Source organism: Chiroxiphia lanceolata, chromosome 5 (genome assembly GCF_009829145.1).
Source record: "Chiroxiphia lanceolata isolate bChiLan1 chromosome 5, bChiLan1.pri, whole genome shotgun sequence".
NCBI lineage: Eukaryota > Metazoa > Chordata > Aves > Passeriformes > Pipridae > Chiroxiphia > Chiroxiphia lanceolata.
This window is the reverse complement of record NC_045641.1, coordinates 34,194,991-34,209,688: the sequence shown is the minus strand read 5'-3', so window position 1 is coordinate 34,209,688 and position 14,698 is coordinate 34,194,991. Positions and strand designations below refer to the sequence as shown.

Sequence of the window (14,698 nt, the reverse complement as noted above, 5' to 3'; positions counted from 1 at the left end):
AACTGGTCCTGCACACTGAGGGAAGGTCTAACCAGCCATGCAAGTACTGCCCTGAGTTGCCTGCTCATTTCCACACAGAAAAGAAATTGGATTGAGCAGAGCATCCACATTGTTCATGTGCTCATGGAATAGTAAAGCGGGGAAAATGCACAGTCTGTCAAAAAGCACATTGCGCGTTTGAACACGTGATGAAACCTCTATTTGTAGACTACTAAAAAAGAAACTATTTTCTCTTGAAGAAGTCATAGCTGAATTTCTATTTCTTCATCATTTGTCTGTCAGCAAATATTTTTACTGTTGTTTCAAAGAAGTATATTGATCCTACCGAGAGCTGGCTGACAGCATTTAATTAAGATTGTTGTTATATTTTATGAAGCGGAGTGTCCAGGAGGATGTAGAAATGGAGGGTTTTGCAACGAAAGACATGTCTGTGAATGTCCAGATGGATTTTATGGGCCTCATTGTGAGAAAGGTAATTAAAAAAAAAAAATCTCAACTGTCTTCTTTACTATAACCTCAACAAAACTGTATCTTCTGCATCTCTCCTAAAATTAAGAATGGCCTGTTCTGAAGATTTCATATATTTTGAGTCCACACCTGTAAGAGAATTACTATTGTCATCTGTCATCTAATGAAAATATGAATTGCTTACAAGAAAAATGTTTTCTCTTTAAGACATCGCTTTTAACGAAACCTGACACAATAGTTAAGTGATCTTTAATCACAGGGAATCCATTTGCAAAAAGATTAAATAAAATTTTCTGGTAGTGAGGACTAGCTGGAAAATGAATCACAGGATTTTAATTGCTCTGTATTTGTTTATTTGGAGATAAGATCTGATTTGTAGGCAGGCCGAAAGCGAATATGGGAAGATGAAGGAAAGACTTTCTCTTTCCCCTTCATTAGTGGATAATAGCCCCAAATGATATTTCCAGGAGTGGAGGACCAGAGAATTGGTGTGACTTGGCAAGGAAACTAGATCTTCTTCCTATCCCTCCCTTCCTCATCACCCAGTGGCAGTCCCTCTCTGGGGTGACAAAATGGAGCAAACCATCCCCATGGACATCCTACTCCAATGCAATCCTTCACTTCCAGATGCTCTGGCTATATCAAAAATATTAATTACAAATGATCAGAGACTGTTCTCTGGCCTGGGGGCCAATTGGCACAACTTACATTCATATGTTTAACAAACTCTTACCCTCCAATGAACCCACTACAGACTCCCTCTTGGGAGGAGTCTATGGCCACTGCTCATCCCAGGAACATGCCCAGGAGGGCTTGCTGGTCAGCCAGGGACAAAATCAAGCCAAGAGAGGCACCAATAATTTCACAAGATGGATGATCCTTTGCCCCCATTTGGCCTCATGCCTGGATGCTGTCCAACTCACTAGTATGGACCCAACCTTACTGCATGTTCCAGTTGTGGGCAATCACAAAACGAAGCATTGCCCCCTGCCAGGCCTCCCTGAATAGCCTTGTGGGCTGGCCACAAGGCAGAGAGGTCTTGGGAGAGAACAAGGGCTCCAGAGAAGCCAGTGGGGCTCTAGAGGGAGCATACAGGAGAGTTTGGCCATGCAACAGGCTTCCCTAGCCTAAATTAGGCAGCCGTGTTTGTGTTCAGGTATGCAGAGGGAAAAGGAAAGGTTCACTGTAAAGCCTGCCTGGGAACCCCACATTGTTACTGACCCCTCTGAGATTGTCCTACCTTCTCAGCTGAAGCACCAGAATCCAGTTACAGAGAGGACTTGTCTGGGGATATTTTAAATATCCAGAGGGTGTAGGTGTATGTGGGTACTTTGTGCTCCTCTGTCTGGTATTAAACGGTACAAAAAGCAGTTTCTGCTTACATATAGAATCAGATTTGACCTTAATTTAGCCTTCAGTTTTCAGTAACACTGTACCCAAATTGCCAGATACAAACCAGAGATGTAATAGATTTAACCCACTAACAGAGGCACTTTGCAAAGATGACTTAGAACAATCAGCAGAAGGAAGAGTAGCTTAAGGAGCTGATGTGCTGTGTATTTAAATAGCCAGTTGCTATCACACCAGCAATGTTGTTTCTGCTCCTCCTGCTCCTCAGCGCTGTGTGTTCCTCGCTGCATGAATGGTGGGCTCTGCATCACCCCCGGCCTCTGCATCTGCCCCCCAGGATTCTACGGCATCAACTGCGATAAAGGTAAGTGCCAGCAAAAACCCCCCAGGCTCTGCATCCAGCAGCCTCTCTTTATTCACCTGTGGTAGTTCCCCTCTAGGAGTGGATTATGAAAAGTCAGGTAAGCAATAAGTAAATAAGTTTTAAAAATTCTATGATTCTTCAAATACATGCTCTAGCACAGCCTGGCAGCTGCTGGAAAAATATAGGGATTTCAAGGCATTCAAAAGGTAAATTAGATAACTGCTTCAGTTGATTCACTGAAAAGCTGTGGGACCTATCACAAAAGTCACATATGTCTAGGGGGGTGGGGAAAAAATCTCAATTTGAACTCTAGTTACCTGTAGTAAAATTAGTTTTAGTAATTATTTAGTACATTAATGTGCTGCATCTGGACTCATGAAAAAATAAGCAGGCTATTCATTTTTTGTTGCTGCATTGTGACTTATGAAGGATAAAAATGAACTGTCAGTTGTTCAGAACAGTAATTTGGAATAGTCCAAGCTACCATGTGAAAAAAAACCAAGTCCTGCAGAAATATAACTGACCTGTGCATGGCAGAGCAGAACATCATTCTGCATTTATTGTTGCAGAACTATATGAAGTAAAGACTGAGTGAAAAGGTCCTAGAGGACTTTTCAGCAAAATAATAGAAACCTTCCCATTATGCTGCACAAGCTGTTGTTGTCAGTGTCTGCCTCACTTGTATTTAGTCTTTGAACAGACTTTTGCCACATTTAAAAAACGTTTCAAAAGTGCACTGCAATTAAATGTTCCCAATGTTATGAAGGATTAATATGAATCCCAGCTGTTTGATGAAAAGTTATATCTAACACAATGTAAGTAATTTGACAGGTGAGAGACAGAGCATTTGCATCTACGTCACCACACAGGAAAACTTGCAAAGGTTTCTTTCTAGTCAAAGCATAAATTAAGAACTGTAGCGAAGTATCCTCTTGTAGAAGTAGCTTCCAGTCCTAGCTTATGCTCCTTTCATCAACCACTGGCAGTTTTAATAGCAATAGGACCTTAATCGTTCAAGGAACTTTTTATGTGAGGATTGATAAAGATGTCACACAGTCTGTCCTCAGAGAGCTCACTGCTGTATTATTCACTTGTTTCTCACTATATTGACTTGTGTGTGTGCCCATGTAAAGCATTATGTAGGAATAACCACATTTCAGTCTTCCTGTGTAAACCAGATGAAAAGAGGTTAATCCTACTTTTTAAAACCTACTCAATGTTTATTTATGATGAGCAGCAGAAAACATTAAGTCCAAGTCAGGCTTAGTTCATATTAATGACTTAGTTAATTCCTTTTTTATTTGTTTCAGCAAACTGTACAACAACCTGTTTCAATGGAGGGACATGTTTCTATTTGGGAAAATGCATTTGTCCTTCAGGCTATGAAGGAGACCAGTGTGAAATTAGTGAGTAGCATCTCTGTGTCCTTGCTTTCACTTACGTCACCCTCTTCTAGTGTCAATGTCTGAATGATGGCATACAACCTGCCTCTTCTGGGCTCACAGCAAGGGTCTCACATGGTAGTTTGGGACCTGCAGAGTCAGGTATCACATGCCTCCTAGTGAGTTTCCTACTTATAAGTTTGATTCATTACTAGACCATCTCATCCCCTGCCTTGTTTTGTTTTCACTAGTAACCAGGCTTGGTAACAATCCTCAAGCTGTAAGTGTGCAAGCAATACCCTGTGACAGAGAGATGTGCTGCTGCAAACCCACATGAGGCATCTATTTTCAAACATTATGGCAAATCACTCTTGGGCAGATTAGGTTTGAGCCCACAACTCTGAAAGGGCTACTATAAGTTGGGAATGAAAGGGTTTGGGGTAAAAGGAGGATTGAACCACAAGAGCTGAGAGCTTTCATGTAACATATTAAGTTGCATTGACAAGGCAACTTGGGAACGTACAATTGGATCTCATTGTTTCTAGATTCTAGAGCTTTTAACAGGATGCTGTGCACGACAATTCCCCTGCTGTAAAATAACCTCACTGATGTTCCCCAGCACCTTCACAGGAGCGTAGAAACCAGCGTTTGGTCTGGGATATGTAAATGCTGATTTCTTAATATGCATTGAGACAAGCTCTTCTCACAAGTAGGCAATTTGTATCACTTTGGAAACACTTGGAAATAAACTCTAACTTGCTGTCAGCCAGTACAGGACAATAAGTGAATTGCTGTGCAAAGAAAGAACACAGATACTGTAAGACCTAAGCTTTGTTTAGTATTTATGTGCAGATAAACAGTAGGTGTATGTAAGTGTTTCACCATATCTCTCTGCATTACAAAGCATTCTGTAACGTCTTTTTACGTTATCATAGCTTGAGCCAAACAGAAGCAGCAAAGCTTTACTGTTTTTAAGTTTGGTATAAATTTGGATCACATGCCACAAGAACAACAGTGTGGGTTTCCACTGGATTTACAGTGGTTTGCTTACATCAAGTTCAAATTTGACACTCTAACAGGACCCCATTGCTTTCTTCTGTCCCCAAAAAGTCAACTTTTTTGACATTTTTCAGATGAAGATTAAAGTTTGATTCAAATAGAGAAAATTCTTTTGTGCTGATGGTGTTTTTTTGAAGAGAATTCTTAGAACTGATATTACAGCATGTATAATTAAGGGCAATGTATTTAATTGGTCTGTCTGAGGAGCTGAAGCTCATTGTTGTCAACTACTGCTTGGGATAGGTGCAACTGCTTTGACTTCTTGCAAAGGCTTACCTCTGAAACTCAAATTAATTAAAATACAGGCAGTAAACTTGTTCCTGTACAAAAGAAAGAAAAAAAAATCAGGATAACAGTACACTAAGAGTTAAATCAGTGAGAGCAAGGAAAGCTATGCACTTGCCTGGGCTCTTGAAAAGCTGGGATGGCAATTGTTAGGCCGTGATTGACAGCTGCTACCACCCCTGGGCACTGCACCAGTGCCAGCATAACAGCGTAAGACTGCAAGAAATGCTAGACAGGGCTTTGAAACACCAGAAGAGAAACACAACTCAGTCTTGTCTCTTAGATCCAGGGCCAGCTACATTCAGTCATAGAGGTCTTAAAATAACAAGGGGAGAAAACCTTTCGACATGCAGAAAGCCATCTTCTGAAAACTGAAAGGTTTTGTTGTTTGGTTTTTTTTAATATTGTGTAAAGGTTTTGAGTGTTTGTCTAATAGTGGAACCCCTCTGTAAGATTCCTGGGAAATGTACTGGATGTCTACAATACCAACAAGCATGCGCAGTCTTCCAGATTTTTTCTAGTGATAGGTATGCATTGTCTCTAATTAGTGTTTCACTTTGATTCCAGAGAGTTTTATTTTGTTTTAGATTCCTCCCCTATTTGTCACTAGCTGTTTTGTTGCTTTTTTCCATTTCTCAATCAATAACGGAGAGAATTATTACTCTTTCCTTCATTCTGTGACAATATCTTAGTCCAAAGTTAACTGAGCTGTACTGAGCCAAATGCTTGCCTAATGCAACTCAGTTGAAGTTGCTGTCATATCTCGTGACCCGTATTTTCCGGATTTATTTCAAGAGCTAGGAAAATTCATGGATTTCCTTAGCTTTGCTCCTTTTGATCATTAATTACTTGGAATGCAAATGTTTGAAAATTAGAAGACCTATAGGTTCCCTCTCCAGAGGCTCCTGCAGGGAAATGATGTTTTTGTAGAAACTCTCCTTAGCACAGTTAGTTCCATCCGCTGTTTATGAAGTGTTTTTCAGGGCTATTAGAATAATTATGTACATTAGGAACAAGTATTTCCTTTATATCGACAGTACACACATGCATTACAGAGGTCTGCAGAGGTTGAGGGCAGATCAAGCACTGCCTGGGGTGTTGAGCTCCCAAGGGGGCAGTCTGTGATCATGAATGAGATTTTCAGCACAGCCAGCTAGTGTTGATGCTGAAATTATCACGTGCAGATCTCTTAAAAAAAACCAAAAGGAAACGAAATTAAAGGAAGCAGTTTGCCACTCCAGGTTCCACTTTTTGTTTCCTCACAGATCCAGGTAATATTAGTGCTAAATCTAGGAAGGGGTTTTTTTTGTCTCTTTTCTGAAGAATCTAGAAAATGTAGTGGCATTGGAAAAGATGAAAAATAGTTTTGGACAATAATGAGAAAAGCTGCACTAGTACATATGGATATCAAGGAGGCAAGGGACTGATGGTGCAGTTCCTGGTGGCCTGAGAGTGCCCAGGGAGGTGACAGTGAGCCTCCCTCAGCCTGGGAGTGATTAAGTTCATGGGCTCTGCGCTCCCCTTCCTAGAAAGAAGATTTAATTAATTAAGTAATGCAGACAAATTCGAAGAGGGTATTGACAGTCTAGTGATGGGACACTTGTTGTTAAGTTTGAGGAAGGTCTTTGGTGTGAACCATGCCCAGCAAGAACTTGACTGTGGATCTCCTCCACCAACGTGGGCCTCCTCCCTCACAGGCGATCAGGGCCGAAGAAGCCTTCCTATAACAGCACCACCAGACCCTGCCTCTGCCTTTGGCAAAGCCTCTGTGTGAGGGAAAGTAATTTCTGGACCAGGAGCCTTGAAAAACGTCTGCCAGTTCTAATTACTGTTAGCAAAGTTGCTCTGTTCTCATCAAACAGGAAAGAAGGGCATGCTTTTTTAATGTGCCTTTAGTTTCTGAGCTGCCATGTGGAACATCCCTCATTGCACCATCCACAGCACCATGGTACTCCACAGCCTCTGATACAAGCTGGCAGGCCAGACCAATTTATTGTCTGCAAGTAGCGGCCATACCTGTCAGTCCTTGAGTATCTTGGATGCCACCAGATTTTTTTCTGCTTGTGCCCCCAGGTTTGGATGCCACTCCTTGCACCTGCATAGTCTGGGCAGTGCTGCCTCCCCCATGAAGGCTGAGGAGAGCAGGAGGCAATACTGACTGGTCACTTGGGGGATTCTGCGAAGTCAGAGTGACCCAACTTGCAAAAAAGCTGCAAAAGCTGCAAGGTCACATGGGCTTTGGCCTTGCCAAATTACTGTCACATTTTCAAAGCAGAAGAATGCATATAAATTGGAAGCACAGACTTGCAGCAGAGTCTTCCTGGTCACTCTTACATCAGCATCTGATAAGTTTTTCAGGTACGAGGCAAGCTTCTCAGACACTTCACTGAATCACAGAACCACTGAATCAGCCAAGTTGGAAAGGACCCACAAGAATCATCGAGTCCAACTCTTAGCCCTGCAAAGGACCTTCCCTAAGAGTCACACCATGTGCCTGAGAGTATTGTCCAAATGCTTCTTGAACTCTATCGGACTTGCTGCTCTGTGACCCTGCCTTGTCTCTGTCCCCGTTTGTGAGGTGACCATCCTCATCCTGTAACGGACCAGTGATATTTCTAATACTGTATATTGCCATTAATGTATTTGAAAAAACTCTTTTTATTGTCCCCAAATTTCTGTCCAGCTTCAACTCCAATTGAGCTTTGGCTGCGCTGATTTTCTCCCTACAGCAGCAAGCAGCATCTCTGTATTCTTCCCATGTCACTTGACCTTGCTTCCACTGGGCATACACCTTCCTTTTTTGCCTTATCCCCAAGAGAAGATCCCTGCTCAGCCAATCTGGCCTTCTGCCTCACCTGCTTGACTTCTGACACTTGGGAATTGCCTGCTCCTGTGCCCTTAGAAGGTGATATTGAAAAAGTGACCAGCACTGATGGACCCCAGCACCTGCAAAAACATTTTCCCAGGAGACCTTACTCACTAATTCCCTGAACAGCCTGAAGTCTTCTCTCCTCGTGCCCAGAGTTGAGGTTTTGCTGGCACTTTTCCTCCTGTCAACAGAGATTTTAAACTTGGTCACTTCGTGTTCGCTGTGGCCAAGAGGGCCACCAATCTCTACTTTGCTCAGGAGATCCACTCTGTTGACAAGCAGCAGATCAAGGAGGGCATTCTTTCAAGTCGACTCCCTTAGGTTCTGTTCCATAAAGTTGTCATCCAGATTTTTTAGGAATCTTCTGGCCCAGGTTGTACCAGCTGTGTGATGCGGCCAGTTAATTTCTGTCAAGTTGAAGTCCCCCATAAGGACAAGGGCAGTTGACTTGGAAGTGTCCCTTAGTTCCTCAAAGAATAATTCATCAGCGTCAGCATCCTGGCTGGGAGGTCTATAGCAGACTCCCACACTGACATCCACATTATTTGTTTGCCTCTTGATTCTTACTCAGAGGCTCTCAACAGTGCCATTGCCAACTGTGATCTACATACATCTAACCCTTCTGTAACATACAGTGCCACACCTCCACCTCTTCTGCCCTGCTTATCCCTCCTGAAGGGCCTGTAACCATCCAACAGGGCACTCCAGTCACAGGTCTCATCCCACCAGGTTTCGCTTATGGCAATGATCAAAACTCTGGGACTGGCCCAAAGCTTCGAGCTCCTCTTGTTTGTTCCTCATGCTGTGTGCGTTGGTGTGCACAGGTTTCAGGAGTGGTACATTGTAGCCAACACCTTGTGAAGCAGATTGAGGGATCCCATGGAAGAATCCTCAAGTGCTCCTTTCCTCAAGTTTTGGCACACCACCCCATCTCTCATCACCAGCCTGGTTTTGTCCCTTTCCCCTTTCTAACCTAGCTTGAAGCTCTGTCAATGAGCCCCACTACCTCCAGCACTAAAACTCCTTTTCCCCTCTGAGACATGTGCATCCTGTCAGGTGTCAGTACACAGGTGTTGAGTAGATCATCCCATGGTCAAAAAACCTCAAATTTTTCAGAGTACACCAACCTCGGAGCAACTCATTGACCTGATAGATCTGCCTATTTTTATCAATATTATTCCTTGTTACCAGAAGGATCAAAGAAATCACTACTGTGCTCCTGATCCCTCTGCTAATCATCCCAGGGCCTGAAATCTCTTTTGATTGCCCTCGGACTTCTCCTTGTTATTTTGTCACTGCCAGTTTGAACAACCAATAGTGGATAGTAATCAGAGGGCCTTATTAGACTGGAGAGTTTTCTAGTCCCTTCTCTGAGCCCCTGGGAGACAGTAGGCACAGAGGACTAAGACCATTGTCTCTGTGTTTTCAATTTCTAGGTAAATGCCATCAGCCCTGTCAAAATGGAGGCAAATGTACCAGTAGGAACAAGTGCAAGTGCTCCAAAGGCTACCAGGGAGACCTGTGTTCAAAGCGTAAGTACCAAAGCCACTCCATCAGTCCTTGTTGTGGGAGCATCGATCTGGCTATACAGTATCTGTTTATATAACATCAGCATTAATTGTTTGTTGTCAAAGTATTTCAAGTTATTTAACTTTCTGGACATAGAACATACACCAGACTTAAGGGAATTATGAAACCAGAAACACTTTTTTTTACTATAGTCTCCTCACAGTCTCTTCTGTACTCTGAGTTTCTAAAAACCATCAATATGTCAGCTCAGCAATAGTAGTTTAGTAATAGAGAAATGCTTGATAAAATGTCAATACTTCACCACATTAAAATCCAACAGGAACATTTTGTGCGAGGGGTGCTGTGGGCTGCCCTCTTCCCACTGGTTCTGGTGCATGCTCTGGAACAGCTCTGCTGTTCAATCTGATTCTTTCTGCTAGAGACTGAGCCAGACCTTGCAGGTAAAGGGAGTGTGAGGATTATTTTGGGGCTCTGCACGCACTCGGTGGAAAGGCACAGATGTATTATGAGAGCCCCAGCCTGTGCCAGAACCAACTCATCATGTGGAACAGCAGGGAAAGCAAATGTGCGACTGAGTCTGGATGAAAGGCCAAGAGGTCAGGCATATGTGCTTGCTTTTTTACAGCTGTCTGTGAACCTGGCTGTGGCCTGTATGGCACCTGTGTGGAGCCCAACAAGTGCCAGTGCAAAGAAGGCTGGCATGGGAGACATTGCAATAAAAGTAAGTGAGAAACAAACCTGAGAGTCATATCTGAGGTCTTACGCACCCGATGATGAGCTTTTCCAGCATTATTAATAACACCACACTCCATTTTTTTCTAATCCTTAATCTGAACAATAAAACAAGGATTTTCAATACTTCATCATTTTAACTGCTTAAAAAAATACTTAGAATCATTTGAAACTATTTTGCCAAGATCAACCTTGTATTAGAAATTCCAGAATCTGGTGTCGATCAGATTTCTAGTTGACCTGGCTTGTCTTTCACCCATAGTATCAGAGGGATAGAAGTCCTTCAGCACTCCTCAGTGATCAGCTAGCTTTAAAATGTTGGGAAGGCATTTTCAGAAATAAAACTCTGTCAGGTTTTAAAAATTATTAAAACTCAGAAAAAAGTGAAATGTCCTTTAGAAACTTTGGGGAAGACTTGAAGACTTATGCAAGATCTGTTCTTAGCAACTTTGGAGTTTTCTCCTCCTCTTCCCACTCATGCATACAAAATGTATTGTCCCAGTATTGTCCCAATATTTTATCCATAGCATACAAAATATATTGTCCCAAGCAAAGTTGAAGTCCTTAAAATGAATTTCTATTGTATTTATTGGTCCATTTACCACCTCTTATAGCAACTGATCATTTTATTGGGTTTAAAATGGTACTGTAAAATTATTTGAAATACAATTGGATATATCCAGTAAGAGCTTCAGATTTAATTTTATATTTCATGTGCCACAGTGCTGCAACAGCAGATCTTCAATATATAACCTTCATATACTCCCTTGAGGTATTAATGTTTATCACTGTTAGCTACCAATTCACAGTTAGTGTTTTAAGTGTCAATAATAAAAAATCTGAAAAATTTTGCAAAATTTTACGTTGCAGCATCAACCAAATGTTTGTTTTTATTAAAAGCTGATGATGCCTGTGATTTGTATTATATCAAAATGTATTGTGATAAATACAGTATTTTCATTTAAAACTGAGTATTACCTAACTAAAACGGATTTTGCTGTGAAAATGAGGTTTAGGGAGTCTACTTTTCTATTGTTAGCTAGTAGATTTGTGTTTTAATTATTCATGCTATTCTCTAAAGGAGAAATGCTGTAAGTTATGGCTAGAAAAAAGATACATGGAAATGAACCAATATGAACTGCAATTCATAAGTTTAATATGAACTTTTTCTTCTTGTCTTACTCCTCTTATAAAGAACTCAGATAGCAAGTGAAAAAAAACACATTCTCTAAGTGACCATCCCCAGAGAAGTAATCACTTGTACAACAAAACCAAAGCTCATACCTGCCTTGTGATGAGAACTAAATAGTTACACATTATTGTCAGCTCCAAGGTTTTGCATCCTTCATTATTTGGAGTTTGGGTACAGTCCTGCTGTGTTTAGTACTCCAAAGCTCTCTTTGTATTCAGCAAAGAAACTGTGAATAGGACATTTAGGTAAAATTCATCCCCTTTTAAGTGCCTGTGTAGGGCTTCAATTGCATATACGTGTGCATGCACTGCAATTCACTCCTTTGAACTGAAACCAATCATCTCCCAATCTTGAAAGGAGATTTATAGTTAATTTGAGAGACTTGTTTCATATTCCATCAAATTAATGGCTCCTCTGTAAAGCTGTTATCTTAAAAAGGAGTGGTTAAAAATTGAATGGGGGACTCAGTTTTTCAAAGTCATTTCCATGAGCTTTAAGTAATGAGATGGATAAATGACCGTATAAAGAATTACAACATAATACTTCGGATTCCATTTTTATTGTTCACTTTCATTTTCCAAAACAAAGCAGCTCTAAGCCTGTTTCAGAGTGCTTTTTTTCCTCCTAGGTGTTTATGATCACTGCTGTTCTTTCTCTTTGCATTCAGCCATAAAACAAAGCCTAGCTCAGGTAGCTGGTGCAGATTTTCCCCAGGGAGCCTGTTGCTGGCAGATCATCATGACTGTCACCCACCTTGCATGGGCAATGCACATGTGAACCCAGGGCTGAGTGACAGCCTGGGTGTGCTGATGGTCTCCTGGGCTCCCTGGCCAGGTGAGAGCATCTTTCTGTCTGGCAGGACCTCGTTCATCCCAAGAGGTAACAGAGGTGTGAGTGCTTCTGTAAGGCATAGCAAAACCCTTTGTTCAAATGTGGGAGACTGTTCCCACTTGAAATATTAGCTGTGGATCACAAGCCCACTTCTGTGGATTCTTTTTTCTTGAACTGGATAATTTTCCAGGGTACGGAGGCAGCGGTTTGAGTGCCCTGAGGCCAGCGGGCAGCAAGCACAGGCAGCACATGCCTTCGCCGAAAAGGGCCGAGGAGACGCATGTTCCACCCGAATCCAATTATATCTGGTGAACTCCAGCATCTGAAATGGTTTGTGTTACACGAAGTGCATAGCCTTCATTAACCTCTCATGGATTGAATGTTAAAATGCTGTTCATTACAGTTAAGATTACTGGCTGGAATTTTATTAGCTTCATTATAAACCACTGAGCTGACACTTACTATTCCTTTTAAGTTTTATAAATACTTCTGTAGCATGATTATATAGGCTCCTTCTTTCAGTGCTTTGGATGGTGTTTTGTACTACAGTTACATTTAAACTTCCTTTTTTGATTATATAGCTGCAAATATTCTCCAAAATTTAAGTAACAATATTCAAGCAGAAAACTTTGTAGATGCTAACCTGAATAATTTCAATGGCTACAGATTTAATTTGCTTAAGAAAAAAGAAAGGTGCATGTTACAAATGTTTACAAATTGTGTATTTAGACTTTTCCCTAAGAAAAACAAATAAATAGATAAGTTGCCTAATTTAAAAACTGAATAACTCAATTCAATGTTATTTTTGGCCTTAACAGTTTTGTGAAATACTGTGTATTAAAAATACACTGTAGTGGTGCCATTTAACCAACAGAATATATTGTAAACAAAGTAGAACTGTAATGTATGAACTTTCTGCATCAGCTTGAAGCAATATAATATATTGTAAAGAAAACAGCTTTTATGTAATAAACTTTTTATACTGGCAATTATATATAAAATAAAGATGCTGCTTTAGTTTTTCGAGTACTGCTCTCTGTGGCCTACTGTAGTCTCATCAGCACTGGGTTGGGATGATGGCTTTTCTAGAGCACGCTCATCAAACAGTGGCACAGTGGGATTGGTTTCCCTGTCTCTGCTTTTACCACCACAGCTCTTAAAAGTATTTCAGAAGAGCAACTTCTTCTTGTGCCTTTGCCAAGGAGGGGATAGCACTGAAGCCCGGGTGTTTCTCTCCCTGTCCTTGCCATCCACCACATCCTCCTTTTATCCTGGCACTGCCAGCTTTTTGCTCTTTCTTTTGCAAAGATTGACTCAGGTAACTGGTCACACACTACACTAAAAACCACAGAAATTTCTTAATTAAAATTCCTCAGATATTTTGGCTGAACTTTTTCTGCTCCTGTAAATTTATTAGAAAGCACTTCCTTAAAAAATAGCAAGTGTATTTCTTTATATGAAGTAAATTTTTTTTATAGTGTTCCAAAGACACTAAATGCTGCTGTTTTGTTTTCACAGTTTCAACACTAATTTTTGTAAGTAACATCAATCATGAGAAGAGTAGTGTCAGAAGGTGAACACTATAACACAACTCTGTTTCTAAAACAGCATCAACTTTCTACATGCAAAATTTCCTCTGCTTTGCCAGTGTGAGCACAAAGGTTCCTGTGTAGAGGCAGTCCTTGATGTCAGAGAAGTTTTAAGTCAAAGTCCGTGATATCTGACAATGCTAAAGGAAAACATTAATTCTCCAGAAAAAGTCTAGTAGAAAGTTGGAAGCAATTTTGCCATTAGAAAATAAGCTACAGAATTTATCACACTCTCTCGCTGGACAGGACATACACATTAAAAAAACCCAAAACTATATACCAGAGATGAAAATTAGTCAAAGAAAAATAACAAAAAAAGTCAAACTACTAATCCACTATAATAGGTCAAACAGAAACTGCCTTTTCAACAATATATGAAGAGTTTGTAGTTAGCCAGAGTGAGATGCCAAACATTACATTTGTGAGCAGCAGCTGTAAGGTGATGAAAATGAGCAAATGTGTTAAATTACTATAGCACTACCCAAGAAATCCCAATTTAAGCAACTGACAAAATTACAGCTTTACGAAGTTCTTCTAATAGTGCTCGATAATTTGGATATCTAATATTGGCATCCTGCTATGTCCATGTGTGCACAACAGTTCAAAGAACAAATACATAAGGTACAGAAAGAAAGAAGAGGCAGACACCCTAAGGGCAAACTGCCTTTTTTTTGTACTGCTGCCATTAGTGAGGCACATGCTTTTTTTTTTTTTTTTGGCAATTTGCAGTTTAGTTTATAATCCCTTTGGCTCTGTCTGTGCCCCTTCACTTGACTATTTCAGAGCTGGAGAGAATTTTTTAGGTTTTTTTGTTTGTGCTATGCATGAATTAGCAGCCTGACTCGGTTACAACCTGCAAAGCAGAGGTAGAAGGGGGGTAGCAGGGACAGCACCACCATACACACTGGGTGCAGCTCACAGGGTCTTTCTGACCCGGAGGCAGCACTGGCTGCCAGGACTCAGCACTCTTTTCCCATGTGGTGTGAATGCATGCTCCAGTTGTTGTTCTTCCAGCTTCAGCTGCATTTCAGGAATATTAAGGGAAAA

At 41.0% G+C, this 14,698-nt stretch overlaps 1 protein-coding gene across 2 annotated transcripts in view; it reads left to right on the top strand.

The window, feature by feature from the left end:
• WIF1 (WNT inhibitory factor 1) overlaps window positions 1-13,088 on the top strand; it is a 44,346-nt gene extending 31,258 nt beyond the window's left edge. For both annotated transcript variants that reach the window (XM_032689390.1, XM_032689391.1), the window contains 6 exons: window positions 377-472; window positions 2,087-2,182; window positions 3,493-3,588; window positions 9,214-9,309; window positions 9,933-10,028; window positions 12,253-13,088. In XM_032689390.1, coding sequence (XP_032545281.1) covers window positions 377-472; window positions 2,087-2,182; window positions 3,493-3,588; window positions 9,214-9,309; window positions 9,933-10,028; window positions 12,253-12,374 — 602 coding nt within the window. In that variant the 3' untranslated portion in view covers window positions 12,375-13,088. The remainder of the gene's footprint in view (window positions 1-376; window positions 473-2,086; window positions 2,183-3,492; window positions 3,589-9,213; window positions 9,310-9,932; window positions 10,029-12,252) is intronic.
• The last annotated feature ends 1,610 nt before the right edge of the window (window positions 13,089-14,698 follow it).